Consider the following 22,520-nt stretch of genomic DNA (forward strand, 5'->3'; position numbering starts at 1 on the left):
CCTGGGAACCTCCATATGTCATGGGTGTGGCCCTAAAAAGCAAAAAAATAAAAAACAAAACACTTTTTTAATGAAATGAAGTATTTGAGAGCACGTCAGTGAGCAAGGCCTCAACTGACCTTCAGCAAAGAAGTCTCTCTGCAGACAGCCTGGGGGAGGAGCCCAGGCTTTCCTCCACCACGTCCCCCCAACACACACTTCCCAGGGCACCACCCAACAGCTTCTGACCCCCCCCCCGGGGGGGGTGCGGGAGGGGAGGCCTCCCAACCACCTCTCTTCCACCCCATGAATACACAAGGACTGCACACAGCAAGGTGGGTTGGCAGAGCCAGCTGAAGCTTTATTCTGAAAAAGACATTTGAATTGGCTTGGAGTTGGGGGCCTGGGCAAGAGGGGGAAGCCTAAGCAGTCGCCTCCCCAGAGCGAGGCTCTCCTGTAGCCTCCTTCTGCAGGAACTCGGGGAGGCGGGGAGGGATGCAGGAGCTTCTCACTTGGACAGGACATCAGAGGACTCAGACACCAGCTTCCCATCGCGGGTCTCGATCTTCTTCACAACCACAGCCTTGGAACTGGTGCGGCTGAAGGAGCCAGAGCCCCCGACAGAGCCCAAGCCACCGGACTGGTAGGAGCTCAGGCTGTAGTTGAAGCCTGGAGTCCCGTAGGTCACCCCACCTGGTCAGGGACAGGGGCAGCCACATGAGCGCAGGAGCCCGTGCACACATCAGGCCGTGCCGCCTTCCCCTTGCCACTCCCGACGTGGTCCCCGAAGACGGGGAGGTTGCCCTGGCTCCCTCCTCCAAGATGGGTCAGGGAAAACCAGGAGCAGGGCGGGACAGAGCTTTCCTGTGAGCTATGTGACCTCAGACAAGACATTTAACTGGCCCCCGCTTCTTCGGCTGTACCAGAGGGAACCGAACAGGGACTGCCCGCCTGCCCTGCCCCCCAAGACCAGGACACTCACCTGAGTAGCCGCTGGTGGTCTTGGTGTGGATACTCATGTTCTGCATCCCAGACTCCAGCCTGTACCCAGAGGACACACGGGAGGTCAGGACCCGCTCCTGCCCCTGTCCCAGGACCACAGGACCCAAGTCCCACCCCTCCTCATCCCAGGTCCCCGGGATGGGGCACTAGGGTGGGCAAAAGACCCCCACACACACACCCACCTGCTCTCCTCTCCCTCCAGCAGCTTGCGGTAGGTGGCGATCTCCACGTCCAGGGCCAGCTTGACATTCATCAGTTCCTGGTACTCACGCAGCTGCCGCGCCATGTCCTGCTTGGCGGTTCTCAGGGCGGCCTCCAGCTCGGCCAGCTTGGCCTGAGCATCCTTGACAGCCAGCTCCCCACGCTGCTCGGCATCAGCAATGGCAGCCTCCAGGGACGCCCTCTGTGCGGGGAAGGGACAGGTAAGCAGGTGGAGCCGAGTCTGTTACCTCCTCCACTCCTCCCCCGAACCCCCGGACCCACCTCCTCTTTTAGGGACCCCTTTCCTGACCTGGACTAACCAACTCCACCAGCTCAAAGAAAATGCTAGAGGTTGTTGAGACTCGGGAAGCGGAATGGGGTGCCGCTTCCAGGCACCTCCTCCCACAAACGTCTCACCTGGGACACTAAGTATTCCCACCCCCTGACTAGATCTCTTCTTCCTAAACCTCCTTAAAGCACCAGAGCCCAATCTTACCCTGATAGATAAGACAGATGCAATAAGACAAGCTTGAGGGACCCATCCTTGACCCCTCCAGTTTACCTGCCCATCCCCCACTGACCCCTGTCACGGCCCCGGGGACTTCCTTGGCACCCCTCAGCTTCCCAGAAGTGGTCTGGACTGCAGGTGCCCCTCCGACCCCCAACTCTGATCTAGGATTCCTCCCCCAGCCTGCAGACCCACAGCCCTTTCTGCATCATCTCCTCTCACCAGGAGGGGTCCCAAGACCCTCTCCCACCCCCAGCCCTGCTGCCATACCTGGCCCTTGAGGCCCTCGATCTCAGCCTGGAGTCGGCTGATGTTCCGGTTCATCTCCGAAATCTCCGTCTTCGTGCGACGGAGGTCATCCCCGTGCTTCCCAGCCAGAGACTGCAGCTCCTCATACTGCAGAGGTGAAGGAATGAGATGGAGAGGGGCCCTCGTGGTCCCTCCGAGGGAGAGTGCCCCCTCCGCCAAGTCACCAGAACCCGGGTCACCTCTCCCCCACCCCCCTCCACACACACCACGGAAGACCTTCTTCCAGACCTCTGGGCACAGGGACGTCCCTGCCCCAGCCCTATAACAGGCAGCTTTTGAAATCCTGTTCCCTCCTCAAGGACGAGGGCAGAGAACTAGCCAGAGCTGGTGAGCCCGCTCTTCACCTTGATCTGGTACATGGTCTCAGCCTCGGCCCGGCTGCGGTTGGCGATCTCCTCGTACTGGGCCTTGACCTCGGCGATGATGCCGTCCAGGTCCAGGGAGCGGCTGTTGTCCATGGAGAGGACCACGGAGGTGTCGGAAATCTGAGACTGCATCTCACGGATCTCCTGTGGGGGCGAGGGGAGGGGATCAGGCCCTGGCCCCGCCGCCACACAGGGAGCCCCCCCCTTCTGCAGGAGGGCCCTCTGCAGAGAACAGGAGGGTGGGAGTTAGGGCTGCAGAGAAGGCAAGGTTGCTAAAGAAGGAAGGTGGGTCAAAGACCTGGAACCTGGCGGGAGGTAAAGATGAAACGAGGCCAAGATCAAAGGAGACCTGGCTTTGGGTGAGTGACCGGCAGGGCAGAGCCGTCCCACACTCTCAGCTGCTGATATGGCCCCTGGAGGGCTCCTCCCATTCGATATGGCCCAAGGATTCAAATTAAGATCCCAGGGACAGAGCAGGCCTGAGCTGCAGCTGGGCCACCACCCTGTGTATAATGACCTTGGACAGAATATTTCAGTCCTCTGAGCCCATTTTTCTCATCTGCAAAAGGGGGTAATAAAGCCCCACACACACACAGGTGGACAGAACGCATAGAATGTTCTCACAGCAGGTTACTATTGGCAGCTCTTAACTACTCAGGGGTGGGCTGTTGTCTGCGGGTGCGCTAGGCGCTGGGAGGAGCCTCCGATGGGGCCGGGGCCCAAAGACCTACCTCTTCATACAGCTGCCTGTAGAAGTTGATCTCGTCGGTCAGCCCTTCCAGGCGGGACTCCAGCTCGACCTTGTTCATGTAAGCTTCATCCACATCCTGCAGGGCGGGGGGGAGCCTGAGCAGAATGCCCACACCCAGCCCCAAGCCAGGGGCACCCAAGGGCCTAGACTGAGAACTTTCTAATTCACTAACTCCTCCACCTCACTGTGTGGGGCCCAAGCCAGTCCAGTGGCTGCCCCATCACACCTGCATCCCCAGCCGAAGCATCTTTACTTTCCCCCACCTGCCTCCTCCTGGAAGCCTTCTAAAGCCAGACCTCCAATTCTCCTGCTCCATTTCCTTTCTTTCTTTCTTTTTCTTTTTTTTTTTTTTTTTTTTTTTTGGCCCTGCCTGCAGTGGAAGGTGCCCTGGCCAGGGATCAAACCCAAACTACAATAGCGACCCAAGCCACGGCCATAACAAAGCTGGAGCCTTAAACCGTTGGGCCACAGGAGAACGCTACCGCTCCATTTTCTTAACCATGTCTCAACATGGATGTGCAGAACTCAAATCTGATGCACCTAACTGCTTCTCTGTCCTTCCATGCTAGATACCGGGGAGGCCCCCGAATATTGTTGCACCATGTAGACCCATTTAAGGACAGAACGCCTCCAGCCTGAGTCTCTAAGTTCCAGGCTCCAGGGTCCAGCCGGAGGACCTCACCTTCTTGATGATGACAAATTCATTCTCCATGTCGGTACGCTTTTGGATCTCCTCCTCATACCTGGTGAGCAAGAGACTCAGAATCAGAGGATGAAGGCAAAGATGAGGTTGCCGTGGGTCTTTGGGGAAGGGGGAGAATATTTAGACAATTTAGTTCATGGAAATGCAAGAAGGTAGGAGATGGCCGGTCTGGTCCTCTCCTGCCCTAACCAGCTCTCCCCACCCTGACCCCACGCTATTGTCAGCCAGCCTGGAGCAGGAAATCTCTCTCCAAATCCATGAATACACCCTGGAGCGAGTAGGCACATTAGGAGGGCTAACAGCAGGGACTGCCATGAGACCTCAGAAGGAACTTTATGGAATGTGCTGGAAATCAGGGGTAAGGAAGAAACAGGGGCCAGAGCTGTTCCTATCCAACAGAGGCCTGTTGGCTACTTGGGGTCTCTCATCTTGGGTTTACTGTGTAAACAACAGCAGATAATGTGCTGTCCAAATCGGGACAGTGCAGAGACTGAAGGGGGAGGGGAGGTGCTATTAACAATTACGCTGGAAAAAAAATTTTTTTTAAAAAGGAGTTCCCATTGCAGCTCAGTGGTTAACGAATCCGACCAGGAACTATGAGGTTGCAGGTTCGATCCCTGGCCTTGCTCCATGGGTTAAGGATCCGGCGTTGCCGTGAGCTGTGGTGTAGGTGGCAGACGCAGGTCGGATCCCGCATTGATGTGGCTCTGGCGTAGACCAGCAGCTACAGCTCCGATTGGACCCCGAGCCTGGGAACCTCCATGTGCCGCAGGAGTGGCCCTAGAAAAGGCAAAAAGACAAAAAAAAAAAAATTACCCTGGGACAGTGGACACAAATGTCGACTGTCTGGAGAACACCTGTCCAGTGGTCCCCCGAATTATGTAGGGCTGCAGTGACCAACAAGCAGAGGGGCCTTGGGGTCTTAGGCTTCGGGTCCCAAGGGGGGTGGGGGGCAGGGCAGGATGACTTCCGGTGGGGAGGAGGGAGGCTCACTTGTTCTTGAAGTCCTCCACCAGGCCCTGCATGTTGCCAAGCTCCACCTCCAGCTTCAGCTTCTCCTGGGCCAGGGTTTCCAGCTGCCGCCGGAGGTTGTTGATATAGCTCTCGAACATGTTGTCGATGTTGCTCCGGGCCGTCTTCTGCTGCTGCAGGAGGTTCCATTTGGTCTCCAGAACCTTGTTCTGCTGCTCCAGGTGCCGCACCTGCATACGAGCAAAAAGATCCACATCGCATATCAGGACAGGGCTCAAGGTCTAGGCTGAAGCAAGCACTGTCTTTTCCCCTAATCTACTCCCCAAGCAGTGTGGGGGGGTGTCTCTGGAACCCCAGAATCTGTTGGGCTGTTCTGGGGGGGAATTACCTATGATCTGAGAGAGCATGGGCAGTGGGGTACAGAGCCGTGTCCCTCTAGGGCTGGGCTGGGGGTAGCTAGCGGGCATATTGAAGCTCTCTTTAGGGATCAAATAGATCCTATTGACTTAGATTGTATATTACAGGTCAATAAAAGTAGCCACGTTTTGAGTAACATTTTATATATGATTGAAAAAGAAAATATAGGTGGTTTATATCAAATAATATTGACATCGCCATTATGATTTGGAGTGGCCTGGAGGGACTCAACGATGATGGGGAAACTCTAGCCCTACCACCTGGACAGCGTTGGCCACAAGACCAAGGTTTTAGCCAAACACTGCTACTGACCTTGAGCTGCCTCCCCTCTCCGGGCCTGGTCTCTTCAACCCGACAATAGCCTGGAAGTACTCAGGCAGACCCTATCAGGAGCCCCACTTCTGTGCAGAAGTCACTTTTAGCCAAGAAAGAGGCAAGAAGCTAGGGAAATCCGTTTGCAAACTGAAGACACCCTCCTCCCCACAGCCCTCGGAGTTCTCCAACATCCAAGCCCACCCTACCCCCCTCCACCCCGAATCTGCAACCCTCTTCTGCCCTAAACACAGAGGTCCTCAGTTCCCTGAGCTCAAGGAATCTAGATTTCAGGACAAAATTAAGGCCTGTGGGACGGGAAATTTTGAAAAAGAATCATAGGCTGATTCCAAAAAGAGGACTGCATTTCGCTTAATCAACCCCAAGTTCAACTTTAAAAATGGGAGGACTCAGAAGAGAAGATTGCCTTAAGGGTCTGGTCCAGAGCCAGCGAAGCCCTCTCTGTAAATCCCTTTCTTCCCCAGCTCATTCTGCCCCCAAATTATTTAAAAAATAAGTGACGTTAGGAGTTCCCACTGTGGTGCAGTGGAAATGAATCTGACTAGTAACCTTGAGGTCGAGGGTTCAATCCCTGGTCTTGCTCAGTGGGTTAAGGATCTGGCAATGCCGTGAGCTGTGGTGTGGCTCACAGATGCAGCTCGGATCCTGCATTGCTGTGGCTCTGGCGTAGGCCAGTGGCTGTAGCTCCAATTAGACCCCTAACCTGGGAACCTCCATATGCTGCAGGTGTGGCCCTAAAAAGCAAAAAAAAAATAAATAAATAAGTGATTTTTACCTTGTAGCCTTATTGGAGTGTTTAATGGGGACCAAGCACCGCTAAGCTCTTGACATACATTATTTGCTTGAAGAGGCAAAACCTCATTGATTTGGGGATCAGTGTGCCCATTTTACAGATGAGGAAATCAGATTTAGCAAAGTAGCCCATCAAAGGAAAGGGCAGGGCACGGGAACCAGGACTTGGGGCTCAGCCTGTGCTTACCTACTCACTGGGACCCCAGAGCTTGCAAAAGGCAGTCAAGGAGTCAAGGGTGTTTAAAACCAAGGCGGCAGCAAGCCCTCCCCAAACCACGGGAGGCCGGCTTCCTGGTCGGGGGAGGGGGGGAAGGCTCCAATTCCCAAAGGCTGAAATCTGCCCCAGGATTTCCCTCCCTCCGCTCCCACAAGGCCTCCCAGGAGCCAGCCAGCAGGGAGGGGCCGGTCCTCCCAGGAGCTGGGAGCCCTGGGGCCCCTGAGGCAGCAAACCCCCCAAGGCTGCAAAACCCGGCCTGGAGGTTTACCTGGGAGAGTGGAGCCAAGCCTTTGGGGCGGAGCCAGGGCAGGGGACAGTGAGAGGGGACAAGGGCCGAGCGGGGAGGGGCGTTGGCGGACAGACGCCTTATCTGAAGCCATAAACTCCGGAGTTTAACGGGACGTGAAACCCGGGTGGGGTGTCCCACGCCCCGCAGACTTTGAATCCTGGATGGGCTTTCCTGAAGCCAGCCCCTGGCGTCCCCCCACCCCACTCCGACACACCCACGCAACCCCAGATGCTATGAGCTCGGCAGGTGGAGGGGCAGATCTCCAGGACTTCGGGCCTCTGCCCCTCACCCCACGGTAGGGGCGGGTCTCTGCCCCGCCCGACCCCACCCACACGGCCGGTTCCAGCCCGGCCCAGGAATGAGTCTTACTGATGCCCCCCACACTGGGGCCCTGAGACGCCAAAGGCCTCGATCAATATTTGCCTGTTTGAATCAAGACACCTGCTTCCTTCTCCCAGAATCCTATCAAACCTCTGTTTATTTAAAAAAAAAAAAAAAAACTGAAGCACAGGGGCCCCACTGGGAAGCCCTTGAGGTGGCGCTAGGGAAGCAGAGTGAGCTCCCCTCCCAGCCCACAGCTGAAGAGCTGGGAGTCTACCAGGCTGGAGGCTTTACAGAGGGTCAGCCCTCTGTTGGGGTGAGGTGGGCCAGGGAGGGAAGGAGCCCCGAGATTGAGGGTCAGAAGCCGCCCAGACCCCGCCCCACCCGCAGCCCTTCCCCTGCCCAAACCAAAGTACACCCGGCAGGGCGGCGTTCTCAGCTGGAAGAGAAAGTGTTGCCAGGGTGGGTGGTGCCCAGCGGAAGGTGAGTAGTAGGGGCCTGGAGATGTGCCCACGAAGGGTGGGGTGACCAAGAGAAAGGGCTGGGATCCTGGACGGGGCCCCAGGCACAGCCAGCCACGCAGGGGGAGCTCTCACCTTGTCGATGAAGGAGGCAAACTTATTGTTGAGAGTCTTGATCTGCTCCTTCTCCTGGGTGCGCACGGCCTGGATGTTGGGGTCCACCTCCAGCTTAAGGGGGCTCAGCAGGCTCTGGTTCACTGTGACAGCTGTGATGCCTCCCAAGCCTGAGGGCCCACCGTAACCTCCAACCAGACTCATGCCAGAGCCCAGGCCACCCCGGAAGCTGCTGCTGCTGCTGCCCACCCGGGAGAAGGCCGAGGAGCTGATGCGGGTGCCCGGCCCGCTGGTGTAGGAGCGGCTGCTGAAGGACCGGGGGCCGGAGGTGGACACTTTGTAGGACTTCTGGGTCACCCGGATGGACATGGTGGAGGCTGGAGAGGAGGCGAGTAGGCCGGAGCAGAGATTCAAGGAGTCGAGAGCTGCTTCTCGGTGGGGGACAGCTCCCCGGATGGCCTTTTATACAAGAGAGCCCAGCCCCAAAGGAGGGGATCGGCCTTGTAGCTGAGTGGCTAGGCCCGAGGGGGCAGGGCCAAACCTGACACCTGCCACCTACAGGCTGGACTCAGGTGGGGGCAGCAGAGAGCTGCGCCCTCCCAGGAGCCCACTCCAGCACCACCCCCGGCCCAGGAAAGGGCCATTCCGGGAATGTGAACATGGAAGGGCTCTCTACCAGCCTCTACAGGTTTCCCGAAACAAAGGAACTTGCCTGGGGTCGCCCAGCCATGGCAACCCGGACTCCTGGGACTTATCTCCTTCCCTCGTGGGAAAGAAATTCTCAGACCGGGAAGCAGCAGGAAAGGGATCCCTGGCATTTGAGTCTCCCCTGAACGGGTGGACCCCCCCCCAAAGACACGACCCTGTGTTCTGGTCACTTTGAATGATGACCAAGTTCTGCCCAGGCTGAAGGACAGGGCATCCAGGTTCTGGATCCTTGAACCTGAGGTCAGCCATTTGCCCGGTCTCTCCTCAGTTACTGCTGTGCGTTCAGCACTTGGTGCAATGCCAGGGGTGGGAGGCTGGGTAAATATCTGCGGAATGAATGAACACACACACACACACACACACACACACGCTCTCTTCCCTCCGAGGCTGGAGGTGCAAGTCAAAGTGAGATCCAGCACAGCCCTTTCCTGGCCACAACCCTGTGTCTCCTTTCAAGATCCCAGGAGTCCCCCGGGCCAGGCTGCACACCACGAGCCTTGCTGAAAGGCCCAGAGAGGGATGAACAAGAGTTCGAGGGTGAGGTGGGGGCAGCTGCATGGGGGGGGTTCAATCTCCTCCCTTTCACTGCAGCTTGAGGGAGTCGTTCCCAGAGCTCCCCGGTGTGAATCACAGGAAGGGAGACAGGACTGCGGGGGAGGGGGATAGAGTGGGGGGCACCCATGGCGAGTCCACCTGCAGCCCCCTGGCCCCTCCTTCTCTTTCTCTTCCCAGGCCCCCAACTGGGAGAGGAGAGGGAAGAGTCCCTGCACCTGTCTCACCAAACCCATTATGAGAATGACTAAGGAGAGCGGGTCAGGGCACCGCGTGCACCTGCAGAAGGTTAGAGAATGGGGAGCTGAGTAAGGCACCCCAGGCCTGGGTGCGGCCAGGTGGGGCAGGCTGTGGGTGGAAAGCAGGAGGTTTAGGTCCCCGAGGCAGAGATTCCAGCTGCAGTTACCTAATGGCTGGGGCTGGATTCTCTGAACACTCCTGCAGGCCATGCCGTTGGGACTGGTGGTTGTTAAATAGAGATCCCCCCTCCCTGGGGGGAGAGAGGGAGGGGCGGCCCCCAGCCCCCAGCCCCAACCCAGGAAAGAGGGTGACTTTTACTGTGCACCTACCCGGAGGGCAGATGTGCAGGTTCCCCCCCATCTTTCTCCAGTGGCAACACCACGGGTTGCAGAGGACAGGCACCGAGACCCCTCCAGAGGGACAGTGAGACGCAGAAGCCCCCACCTTGGGGGACAGACAGAAATCCAAAAAGACAGACACACAGATAAGCTCCCCCCAGATCACACAGTAGGACACACTTTGAAGTCCCTTCCGGAAACACAATCCCAGAGATTCTCGGAGGGGACACAGTGACCACAGCCCTCTCTCCCCTCCCCTCTGCTCTCCTCCCCACCCTCCCCAGGCTCTGGCCTCCTGCCACACAGAACCAGGCAGAAGGAAATCCAGTCAGTACCTGTTTGTACCAGGCCCTCTCTCGGCCCCTTTAACAATGCTTTATTTTCCAAGGATCGATTTGAATGCAAGCGACCCCCCTCCCCAGCAAACACCCACACTGCACAGGGCAGAGGCTTCACCTTCCTGAGACCACAAGGAGGGGTGTGGGCCCGGTGCCAAATCAGGCACCGAGGAGGCGGAAGGGGAGAGGGAGGAGCTGGTCAGACAGGTCTGGCAGCCCCGGAGGGGGAGGACGACCCGCTGCCCACTTCTCCTCCCCCACACTGTGGTCCACACCTCTGTGGGGACCTGGGGGAGAGCCCTTACCTGAAGCCCTGAGCACAGAACTGCAACCCAGAGCCCTTCCTGAAACCTCAGCCCCTGGGCCCCCACCCGCCTGGTTCCCTGGTTCCAGGAGTGCCTTTTGTTTAAGAGAAGGACAAATCGGGCTACAAGGGACCCTGTGGTTTTCAGGCTACAGGGCCGGCCCAGATCTCACCTCTTTGCTGGGCAGCTCTGAACAATCCCTGGCCAGAAGTGTTTGCCTCTCACTTGTCAGTTCCCTATTGCCCAGAGACCCCAGCCAATCCCCCCACCCCATCCCCATGCCTCTGTGCCCCAAGCCCAGCGGGCTGGTGCTGCCCTCTCCAGGGGCCCCTGCCTGGGATTCCATGATGGAAGCAGGAGGAGGAGGTCCCAGGGAAGAGAAAACTGGACTGGGGTGGCCCACAGGGACCACTCCTTGTAAGGGTGTCTCTGGCCACTATGGTTCACACACCACTGCCCACCCAACAAAAGGGAAAGTGTTTTTTGGTGACTGCTTGGCCAGACTCTTCTGCTCCAAACTGCCTTGTGGAGGTCAGAAGAGGGAAGAGGAATTCCCGTTCTGGTGCAGCAGAAACGAAGCTGACTAGTAACCATGAAGTTGCCGGTTCAATCCCTGGCCTCACTCAGTGGGTTAAGGATCTGGCGTTGCTGTGGCTGTGGTGGAGGCTGGCAGCTGCAGCTGCGATTTGACCTCTAGCCTGGGAACCTCCATAGGCCGCGGGTGCAGCCCTAAAAAGCCAAAAGATAAATAAATAAATAAATAAATAAATGAAGAGGGAAGAAGAGACACTCGCCACTCGCCCCTCCACCCAGAGGGTGATGGCACAGGATGCCTCCGAGGTGGCCCTGAGACCCTCAGCGGCTGGGTCAAGGCTGAGGGCCCAGATGGGTGAGCAGGGTAGCCCTTGTCCCTACGTTGTCACTCACAGTCGTTGCCAGAGAGGGTCTGAACAAGTTCTTCTCAGTGATGGGGACCGTGACACAAAGACACCACATTCACAGAAGCACCATTCACAGCAGCCAAAATGGACGTGACACGCATGTCAACCAACTGACTGGAGAAACAAAATGTGGCATACCCAGGAGTTCCCATCGTGGCTCAGTGGTTAACGAATCCAACTAGGAACCATGAGGTTGTGGGTTCCATCCCTGGCCTCGCTCGTTGGGTTAAGGATCCAGCGTTGCTGTGGCTGTGGCGTAGGCTGGCAGCAACAGCTCAGACTAGACCCCTAACCTGGGAACCTCCATATGCCTCGGGTGCAGCCCTAAAAAGACAAAAGAAAAAAAGAAAGTGACAGATCCATCCAATGGTATATTCCTCTCATTGAAAAGGAATGAATTGCCGATCCAGGCTACAGCCAGGATAAACCTCAAAAACATGCTGAGTGAAGCAAGCCAGTCACAGAAGATCACATATTCCCTGATTCTATTTATATGAAATCTCCAAAATAGGCAAATCCATACAGAAGGCAGATCTCTGGTTGCCAAACCACCTTCAAGTTGTGGGAAATGGAGGCTGAAAGAAGGGAGGTTCTTTTGGGGGCTGATACAAATATTCTCAATTCAATTATGATTGATGGTTGCACAAGCCTGTGAAAATAGTAGAAAACCATTAAATGTACACTCTAAATGGTGGAATTGTCTGGTATGTGACTTATAGCCCAATAAAGCTGTTAGAAAAAAGAAAATTGGAGTTCCCGTTGTGGCTCAGTGGGTTAAGAATCCAACACAGTGTCCATGAAGATGCAGGTTTGACCCCTGGCCTTGCTCAGTGGGTTAAGGACCCATCATTGCTGCAAGCTGCAGCGTAGGTAAGGGATGAGTCTCGTATCTGGTGTGGCTGTGACTGTGGCATAGGTCAGCAGCTGCAGCTCAGATTCGACTCCTAGCCCGGGAACTTCCATGTGCCACAGGTGCAGCCATAAAAAGAAAAAAGAAAACCCACAAAAGCGTAAACTAGCCACATATATAAAACAGGGACTTTATGGGCAGCATAGGGGGCAAGGGATAGAAGGAAAGGTTTTGTCGAGATGCTGAAAGGAAGGTTCCCTGAGTCTACATTAATACCCAGGGCAGTGTCTCCAAGGCACTGAAATCACCTTACAAGATGAGCAATTTAAAATCTTATTGTTGGCTGAGTTTAGCACGGAGGCGACACGAACAATTCATGTAAGTAGGAAGCCACAGATGGTGGGAACACCCATCCATAAGCCACATCATGAATAATAAAGTTGATTTGATTGTTGATTTTTTGTACCATGCGCCTCGAGGCCAAAACTGTTCAGTCAATGCTCAGCAAGTGGTGACTATTTGTGTTCATGATAAACACGGCTCTGATGATTAAAACCAGCCAGAATGGGAATGGGAATGAGCTGCCTAGAGAGGCAGCAGGCTCCTGTCCCTAGAAGTCTCAAGACTGAGGTGTACTAACCAGCTGTCCGCTGGTTCACTCTGGGAGATCCCTCAGTCAGGTAGGGAGGGGTTTGGACTAGAACTTTCCAACCCTCCCTACTTTCCAACCCTCCAACAGGCCTTGGTCCCTGTTCAACCACTATAGAGCTTGGCATTTCGATTAGACAGACGCAAAGATTCTCTGCACCGAAATTTTGATTTTAATAGAAAGTGTGGTTGGAAGTAATAGGAACACGGAGTTCCCATTGTGGCTCAGCAGTAACGAACCTGACTAGTATTCATGAGGACGCAGGTTCAATCCCTGGCCTCCCTCAGTGGGTTAAGGATCTGGCATTGCCCTGAGCTGTGGTGTAGGTTGCAGATGCAGCTGGGATCTGGCATTGCTGTGGCTGTGATGTAGGCCTGAAGCTACAGCTCCAAGTCGCCCCCCAACCTGGGAACTTCCATATGCCTTGGGTGTGGCCCTAAAAAGACAAAAAAAAAGAAGAAGGAGAAAGGGAAGGAGGAGAAGGTGAAGGAGAAGAAGAAGAGGAAGAAGGGAGTTCCCATCATGGCTCAGTGGTTAACGAATCCAACTAGGAACCATGAGGTTGCGGGTTCAATCCCTGGCCTTGCTCAGCGGGTTAAGGATCCGGCGTTGCCATGAGCTGTGGTGTAGGTTGCAGACGCGGTTTAGATCCTGCGTTGCTGTGGCTCTGGCGTAGGCTGACGGCTACAGCTCCGATTCGACCCCTAGCCTGGGAACCTCCATATGCCCTGGGAGCGGCCCAAGAAATGGCAAAAAGACAAAAAAAAAAAAAAAAAAAGGAGAAGAAGGAGGAGGAGGGGAGGAGGAGGAAGAATTAGAACAAGCAAGGGGAGAAAGGTTAACAAGGTAAGCCTTCTTGAAGAGGAAAGGAGAAGAGCCTGACAGCCTGAAGATGAGGAGGTCTCCCACCTGCCTTTCCACCCTCACACCCTCATCTCTCCCTCCTCTCTGCTGAGACCAAACCAGAAGGTGGGCAGTCAAACCGGAAGAGGCCATCATTGGATGGACAGTCCAGCCTGGCTCGGCCTCGCAAGTCCTTCCCCTTAATTCTGGTTCTCTGCCTGGAGCACACACACCGAAATCACTCCACCTGCACTTGTTGAAAGCTTCCTTGGTGCAGCCAGCACTGAGCACCCGGCTCTCCTCCCACACCGAGATCTCCGGGAACACACTCTCCTCTCCCCAGAGGAAGAACGCCCAGAGCCCAAGTCCAGAGCCCCGCAGGGTCCCTGCTCAGAAAGGACAATACATCTGCCCTCAGAGGAAAATCGACAATGGCCAGTCACCAGAGCCTGACCCTCCACCACGGTGGCCAGGGACACAGAGACTGAGATAGGACCTGAATGGGTCCCACTCGGGGTGGTGAGGACAACAGTGCAGGAGGCCTGAGTGATGGAAACCAAGGCAGGGAGTCCCTGGAGAAGGCTCCCCAGGGGCATGGGTCCCTAAGAAAGGACGCACCCAACCCACCCACCCTCCCACACACAGCTCCATTGCAAGAAAAAAGCTTTCCTAAAGGTGTGTTCGGGTACCCAGACAGAAGTGCAAGAGGGAGAAAGGAACCCCAAGGACCTGGAGTTCAGCTACAGCACCCCCCACCCCACCCCACACCACCCCCCTTCCAGCCCTGAGAAATACCTGCGGCCTGAGCGGCTTGGCAATGGAGCTATTGTCCAGAGGTCTTTTGTTCTGAATTTCCTGCCCAGCAACCTGAGGACCAAGGTGGGAGTTAGGGGCAGGAACCCCAGGTTTTTATTCCCTCCTGGTTTTGTTCAAGCCTTCATTCACTCATCCACTCATTTGCATATCAGGCACTAGCCTCAAAACTGTGGGGAGATATAGCTTTGGGGTTCCTTTCACACCGGTTAGGTATAGGTAGGAGCCTCTTATGACCATGGCAAGGTGTATCCTGAAGGCTTCTGTTGAAAGAGAGTCCTGGAGTTCCCGTCGTGGCTCAGAGGTTAACGAATCTGACTAGGAACCATGAGGTTGTGGGTTCGATCCCCGGCCTTGCTCAGTGGGTTAAGGATCTGGCATTGCCGTTGTCTGTGGTACAGGTCACAGATGTGGCTCGGATCTGGCGTTTATGTGGCTCTGGTGTAGGCTGGCGACTGCAGCTCCAATTGGACCCCTAGCCTGGGAACCTCCATATGCCCTGGGAGCAGACCTAGAAAAGACAAAAAGACAAAAAAAAAAAAAGAAAGAAAAAAGAAAAGAGAGAGTCCTTAGTTAGGAGTCCTTAGTCATTAATTCAGTGTCTTACTGGCTGACTATACACTAGGCACGCGCTGGGAAGGCTCTGAGGGAATAGGGGCCCCCATGGTCGTCACTGTCTGTAGGGAGAGACAGACACAAAATGTTATTTATTCTAAGACTGTGATAATAATACCTATATGGTATAAAAATGTCTTCCAAATATTCATTCATTCAATTCTCATAAGAACCCTATAAAGTGGGAGTTCCTGTCATGGCTCAGGGGTAAGGAACCTGTGTCCATGAGGACACAGGTTCAATCCCTGGCCTCACTCAGTGGGTTAAGGATCCGGCGTTGCTGTGAGCTGTGGTGTATTTCGCAGATGCAGCTTGGATCCTGCATTGCTGTGGCTGTGGTGTAGGGCAGCAGGAGGCAGCTCTGATTCAACCCCTAGCCTGGGAACCTCCATATGCCAGGAGTGCAGCCCTAAAAGGACAAAAAATAAAACCCTTAAAGGAAGTGCAGTACCACCATTTTTTTACCAGATGAGATGAGGCACAGAGAGGTTAAGACATATGCCCAGACTCACACAGGCACATGGTTCTTTCTCCATGCTCCTAACCGCTGTATCATGCTTCCAGGATAACGATGAAGAGCAATAAAAGCAGTACAGTGGTTTAACAGCCCAGAGACTGTCCTCAGATCAGCAAACAGGCACCAACAGGGGCAGGGCCTGAGAGAGGGGCATGAGGACAGCCCGTTTTGATGGGAAGAGGAGTGGAGTGTCTGTATTGGGTCCAAGGATCCCCCGTGGAGGCAGGAGGACTGGTGGGGTGGGGAAGGCCACTGAGGTAAGCTCCCTTACCGCCATGTCACCTGAAGCCAGTCTTGTCTGGGATAGACTTCTGAGTGTCCATTCTTCAACCGATACCCCCCAGCCTCAGAGACATCGAGGGCTCTGCTTGAAAAAGAGGAGCCATTTGTGGTCTGAAAAACATCCCCTAGGAACCCTCTTAAAAACTCATAACTAGGGAGTTCCTATTGTGGCTCAATGGCTTAAGAACCCGACTAGCATCCATGAGGATGCAGGTTCGACCCCTGGCCTCACTCAGTGGGTTAAGGATCTGACCTTGCTGCAAGCTGCAGCATAGGTCTCAGATGCAGCTTGGCTCTGTCATTGCTGTGGCTGTGGTGTAAGCCTGCAGCTGCACCTCTGATTCAACCTGTAGCCCAGGAACTTCCATATGCTGCAGGCACAGTCCTTAAAAAAAAAAAAAAAAAAATTTAAAAAAGGAGTTCCCGTCGTGGCACAGCAGAAATGAATCTGACTAGGAACCGTGAAGTTACTGGTTTGATTCTTGGCCTTGCTCAGTGGGTTAAGGATCCGGCATTGCCATGAGCTGTGGTGTAGGTCACAAAGGCGGCTTAGATCTGGGGTTGCTGTGGCTGTGGTGCAGACCTGCAGCTGTAGCTCTGATTTGACCCTTAGCCTGGGAACCTCCATATGCTGCAGGTGCGGCCCTGAAAAGCAAAAAAAAAAAAAAAAACAAAACCCTCATACCTAGTGGAGTTGGATAGAACCTCTGAATATCCTGATACCCACTTGCCAAAGAGTCCCAGAGGTGGGGTGCACACTGACACACCAACCCAGGATGAAGAGGAGGGGCCCCTTCTTGCTCTCCGGATGCCCAGGAGCCATCACCTTCCCATACCTGGTACAGAAGAGAAAGTTGTACAACATGCTTGGGGCTGTGAAAAGTCAGAGTAGGCAAGGTATGGTCCTCTAGAGGAGTTCCGGTCTCCAGATCTCATTCTGCCTTCACCCAGGGAAAAAGCCACTGCTTAGGCCATCCCCAACCTGCGCCACAGACAAGGCTCACGGCCTACAGGAAGGGATCCTTTGTGTACGGCAGGCTGGGGTAAATAAAGAGGTCTGCTTGGGATCAGAGGTGGTCAGGCCAGAGGCTCTGACCACCCAAGGCCTCCCTTGGACACTCAGAGGGCTGGTGGGCCCATTGCATCCCACAGGTATAGCCCGCTCTTGGCACAGTCGACAAGACCAGGCGCCCTGGCTTGGGGACACCGTTCTGCTCTGGTACAGCGAGTTGCCAAGAAAGGAATAGGAAGGAATGGGACTCAAACAGGTGAGGCCCAGCCCACCTTGGAGAAAAGGCTCAGAGATCAAGATCCATCAGAGCTGGAGGCCATAAATTCTCAGCTATTCTACCAGCCTGAGGTTAATCACCCCCCATAAAAGCAACCACAGCCCATGAAGAGGCAGGATGAGGGTGGGGGGTCTCTCAAAAGTGGCCCAGGGCCAGCCCTACCCGTCCCTATCCCCACCCACAGGAGTAGAAGGAAGTAAAAACTCTACCTGGTGAAATCTGGCTATGCCTCAGCAAATTACACCATTCGGGTCTCATTTCCCTCCCCTGTTACTAGAAGTTAGTATAATCAGCCGTCCACATGAACACAAGTTTTATGATTCTATATATCACTCATAGATTCTGAGGAATTTGGCTTCAATCTGAAAACAATGGGATTTTCTCCAAAGGGTAGAAGCTAATGATGATAAGCAACTGTTTGCTGAGCACCTGCTGGGTTCTCCCTAGGTACCTGTGATTCAAAGTCAGCCCCTGCCCTCGGGACATACAGGAGCCAAGAACAAACAAGCCCAAACAACCCCTTGCTCACCCGCCATGTGGCCATGTGTGCACGCATCCCCTCCGACCCTACCTGCACCCTCACAGCTAGTCGGTCCCTTCCCCCTGCAGCCCCCAACATCCATCGCCCTCCATGAGGATATGCATCCCTCACCGCTTTTTTTTTAAACTATTAAATCCTAGTCCTTTACCTCACATCTTTTTATTTTATTCTTTGTTTGTTTGTTTGTCTTTTTAGGGCCACACATGCAGCATATGGAAGTTTCCAGGCGAGGGGTTGAATCGGAGTTACAGCTGCCAGCCTCCGCCACAGCCACAGCAACGCCATGTCCAAGCCGCGTCTGCAACCTGCACCACAGCTCACAGCAATGCCGGATCCTTAACCCACTGAGCGAGCCCAGGGATCGAACCCACATCCTCATGGATACTAGTCGGGTTCCTTACCGCTGAGCCACAACGGGAACCCTCTTGCATCCACCACAGCCACATACATGCCACTGTCCAGTGCCAGTCAAAAGCCCCCCCACCCCACAGCCGTATCATCCAAACTCCAACACCCAGATACTCATCACTGGTCAGGACTCTTGATTGCAAATGACTGAGACTCGACTCAAATGGGCTTAAACAGGAAATACCCTGTTTATACGCAAAGTTTGGGGTGCATATTTGGCTTTTGGCACAGGTGGGTGAGGGGCTCAGTGATGGCACCAGAATTGTCTCTCTCTGTCCCTTGACTGTTTCCGCCTGCCACCTTCCTTCTCAGCATCCACGCTGCAGCAAGCCTGGCAACCCAAGGGAGTGCCACTTTCCCAATCCTTCCAGTGAAAGTTCCAAGGCTGACCCTCTTTGGGGCTGACCTAGGTCACGTGCTCCACCCAGACCCAATCACTGCGGCCGAGAGCCGAGGATACCGGAGGAGGAGGAGCTCGGCGCTGGACTGCAGAGGGCGGGGTTGGTGGCCAGTCCCACCCAGATTATGCAGAAGAGGGGCAGAAGGAGGTGATTCACCAAAAAAAAGGAGGAAGAGATGTGGGGCAGGTAAAAACAACAGATGTTCCCTACTTACATTAACCAAAATGTACACAAAGAAGATGTGGAAACAGAGAGAGCTCCAGGGGTGTAAAGATACTGGTTACACACGGAGCCCTTGTATAAATATAAATACTGCCTGACCAAAGTCTACCTTCCGTACTCATCAAGGAAATATTGATCTCAAATAAATGAGTGATTCAGATACAAGTGATAAGACTTCAGAGGAAGAGCTATTTAAAATGAGTCTGGGCTTCAGCAGAAATGAATCCGACAAGGAACCATGAGGTCGTGGGTTTGACCCCTGACCTCGCTCAGTGGGTTAAGGATCCGGCGTTGCCGTGAGCTGTGGTGTAGGTTGAAGACATGGCTCCAGTCTGGCACTTCTGTGGCTGTGGTGTAGGCCAGCAGCTGTAGCTCTGATTCGACCCCTAACCTGGAAACCGCCATAGGCCACAAGTGTGGCCTTTAAAAAAAAAAAAAAAAAAAAAAAAAAAATCTGGGCTTGAAGATGTTGAGCTTGGAAAAGAAATATGCAGAAATGCAATGATCAATGGGATGAGATCATGATTTCTCTGGCACAGAGAGGCAAGGTAGGGAAGAAAGGGGTGGGCCTGAGGGTTTCAAAAGCCAGACAGAGTTTATGCTGTAGGTCACAGGTGCCAAGGAAGGGGAACACGGTTAAAATAGTGCTTTGGGAAGATTCAGGGGGCTGCAATATATAGGCTGGATGGCAGGGGCAAAAGTGGGCAGGAGGCTGGAAAGGAAGCTATGGTAGCACACAAGTGAGAAGGCTTGTGGTATGCTAGGAGCTGTGCAGTTTGAACACAGTAGGAAGGAAGAGCCAGCAGGATATGGCAGTTGATTGTATGGCCAAGCCCAAGATGAAAGTAAGTGAGAAGGTGACTCAGAGGCATTTCCAGTAGCTCCCTCTGAAATCCGGCACCTTCTGTTCCAGCCAGACTGCTGCACACACTTTCCATGAGCCACTGGACCTACCCCTGCCATCACGTTCATCACAGCGGCCTCACACCATAGCTCCTTGCGGACAGGACCATCCTTAGCATCTGTGTCTGGTTCGTAGCTCTATGCCAGCCTCTGCCAGGCAGGGCACCGGCCCAGAGTAGATGCTGCTGAGCAAGGGTGTAGACCCCCCTGGAACCGCAGTGTTCATCTCCCACCTTACCTCTGTTCATCACACATGCACGGGCACACACACACACCTTCACGCCAGCCACAGCGTGATGAGGTCGCCGTGAAACCCTCTGTGGGCAGCAGATACAAGCGCGGGAGAGCCCATTTTCTCCCCCTCTGATCAGGCCACGCCTGGAGAAGAGGGTTTAGCACTTGTCTGACTCGTCTAAGGGGTCTGGACAAATGGGAGCCTATGCAAGGAGATGACGGGGAAAAGGCGATAAATGGGAACCACCTTCCACAGACCACTCGGGTCATTGCCTTGTCAGAAGCTGTGCCCTGGAGAAGAGGCACCGACTGCCAGGAGGAGGAAGGGCCGTTCATCGGCATGGCCCAAGGGACACGACTCACACCAGCAGGATAAAGCCCCCAGTGAGAGACTTCGGCTCGCTCTAAGGACCTCCCAAGAGATTTGCACAAGTGCAGTCTGCATTGAGACCCGGCAAGTTGTGGCACAAGGTCAACAGATGGGTTGGCAGAGCCCCAGACACGTGTTCTGAGGCCTAATATGTGCACAGCACACATCACCTCCTGCAAACTCAGGAAGACCCCGCCAGGCAGGATGGGTAGGTGCCCAAGTCCACACAGCTATGAAGTGGATGGAATCTGAACCCCATCGTGGGACTGGCCCTAAGCTGTAGATGCGTGTCCCACTGCTTGCAGCCAGGAGTGACTGAAGGCCAAAGGATAGAAGAGGCAATCTAAAAAATTTTGGAGGCGAAGTGGGTTAAGAACCCGACATAGGGTCCATGAGGATGCGGGTTTGATCCCTGGCCTCGCTCAGTGGGTTAAGGATCCAGCATTGCCGTGGGCTGTGGTGTAGGTCGCAGATGCAGCTCAGATCTGGTGTTGCTGGGGCCGTGGTGTAGGCCGGCAGCTGCAGCTCCAATTCGACCCCTAGCTGGGGAACTTCCATATGCCATGGATGTGGCCTTAAAAAAAAAAAAAAAAGAAGAAGAAGAAGAATGTTGGAGCCACTTCCCAACCGCATGAAGCTGGGCACGCTTCTTCATCTTTCCGAGGTTCCTTTTCCTCAGCTAAAAATGCTACTTCCTAAGATGACAGGTATGAGCATCAGGTAAGGGAACAGTGCCTGATGATTGTAGATTTTCCATCAATGTTAGCTTGACTCTCACCACCGCCCCCCACGACGTGCAGCCTCCCCCATCCCTTCATGGCCTCTGCCCCATGGAACTGCTCTTCACTCCCCCATTGACTCATTTGCCTTAGGAGAATTGAAGTCCTTGCAGGATGGAACCACGTCTCATGCATCTCCGTGTCCTTTGCAGTGTCCCCCGGAGGTGCTCTGTTGGGAGAGGGTGCTGGTTCGGAAGGGCTGCGGGTAACTAAGGAGACGTGGCAATGGGGGCTCTAAAGAGGAGTCTGTGGGATAGTAACAAATGGATAACATGCAAAACTCCGCCACCATGCAAAGCAGAAGCTTGCAAATCAATTCCCAGGGAACCAGCCACGCAAAGTGAACCCTGCCTATTGACACCCCCCGTCCTTCCCCAGCTCTCAACCCAGGGCTCCTTTCCCTGCCGACTGTGCTGGTGGCGGTGGGAATGAATGATGGTGATAAGGACGGCAGCTTTCACTTGTTCACTTGTTGGGTTCCCACTGTTGGAAATTGCAATAACTCTGGCTCAGGTCGTCAGTGACGGAAAGTGAGACACGGGGACAAGGAGAAATCTCAACAAGGCTCTTTACTTCTGCAGAAGGACGCGAGCACTCCAAAAAGCGCACGCGCCGAACAAAGGACCCTCCCCTATTTATCCCTAACGCAGGTGGTATACCTGTCCCCTTCCCATGGGTCGGGTCAGGGTGCACATTCTTCCCGGGTGGCTAATTTGAAAGAAATTGTTACTGGGGAAAGAGGTAATAGAGGAAGGGGGTCACAGGAGTGAGCAAAATGGAGTAACCAAGATTTCCTTTGATAGAGAAGATATTATGTTGCTTTCCACACCTCTAAGGGTCGAAGTGTCAGATCTCCTACACATATTATTTATAATCATAAAATAACCCCCAAGGAAGATAAGACTACCCCATTTTACAGATAAGGAAACTAACAAGTCCTTCAAGACTTGCCCTCAAGTCTGGGGTAAGCCCAAACCCTGAGCAGGCTCTTTCCCATCATGCTCTCTTATGGAGCCAATGTCCAGTCCCACCACCAAGGAAGCAGAAAAAATGACCACATTCGCTCAAAAGGCATTTGTTGAACATCTGCATTAGCCCTTCTGCTTAGTGATTGAGACAGACCTGAGGACACCTCCCTATCACAAGGAAAGCTCCAGGAGTGCAGGGACCTTGCCCATCTTGTTAATTACCACATCTACAGCATTAGAATGTGCCATGGGTGTTCCCTTTGTGGCTCATCAGGTTAAGAACCCAACTAGTATTCATGAGGATACGGGTTCCATCCCTGGCCTTGCTCAGTGGGTTAAGGATCCAGTGTTGCTGCAAGCTGTGGTGTATGTAGGTCACAGATGCGGCTCAGATCTGGCATTGCTGCAGTTGTGGTGTAGACCTAGAGCTGCAGCTCCGATTAGACCCCTAGCCTGGGAACTTCCGTATGCCACGGGTGTGGCTCCAAATAGAAAAAAAAGAAAGAAAGAAGGAAAGTGCTATGATGAATGAATTCACTAATGATTGACTCCGCCTGTGCCATGGTACCTGAGCCTGTGCCATGGTGCCTGAGCATGTGTGCGTGCGTGCTTGCGTTCCTACGTGTGTGCGTGTGTGTGTGTGTGTGTGTGTGTGTAAGAGAGGAAGTAAGAGGGAGAAA

General features: G+C 54.2%; 1 protein-coding gene and 1 long non-coding RNA gene across 2 annotated transcripts; both read right to left on the reverse strand.

The window, feature by feature from the left end:
- KRT8 (keratin 8) lies at positions 311-8,165 on the reverse strand. Its single transcript, NM_001159615.1, has 9 exons — positions 7,756-8,165; positions 4,812-5,020; positions 3,798-3,858; positions 3,096-3,191; positions 2,344-2,508; positions 1,961-2,086; positions 1,164-1,384; positions 962-1,020; positions 311-672 (listed from the first exon to the last, which is right to left on the reverse strand). The coding sequence occupies exons 1-9, from the start codon at positions 8,101-8,103 to the stop codon at positions 488-490; spliced, it is 1,470 nt and encodes a 489-aa protein (NP_001153087.1). The 5' UTR covers positions 8,104-8,165; the 3' UTR covers positions 311-487.
- LOC106506682 lies at positions 14,283-17,046 on the reverse strand. The gene is made up of 3 exons (XR_002343950.1): positions 16,453-17,046; positions 15,715-15,807; positions 14,283-14,365 (listed from the first exon to the last, which is right to left on the reverse strand). It is a non-coding gene; the product is annotated as an uncharacterized LOC106506682 (long non-coding RNA).

Source organism: Sus scrofa, chromosome 5, assembly GCF_000003025.6.
Source record: "Sus scrofa isolate TJ Tabasco breed Duroc chromosome 5, Sscrofa11.1, whole genome shotgun sequence".
In the NCBI taxonomy this organism is placed as follows: domain Eukaryota; kingdom Metazoa; phylum Chordata; class Mammalia; order Artiodactyla; family Suidae; genus Sus; species Sus scrofa.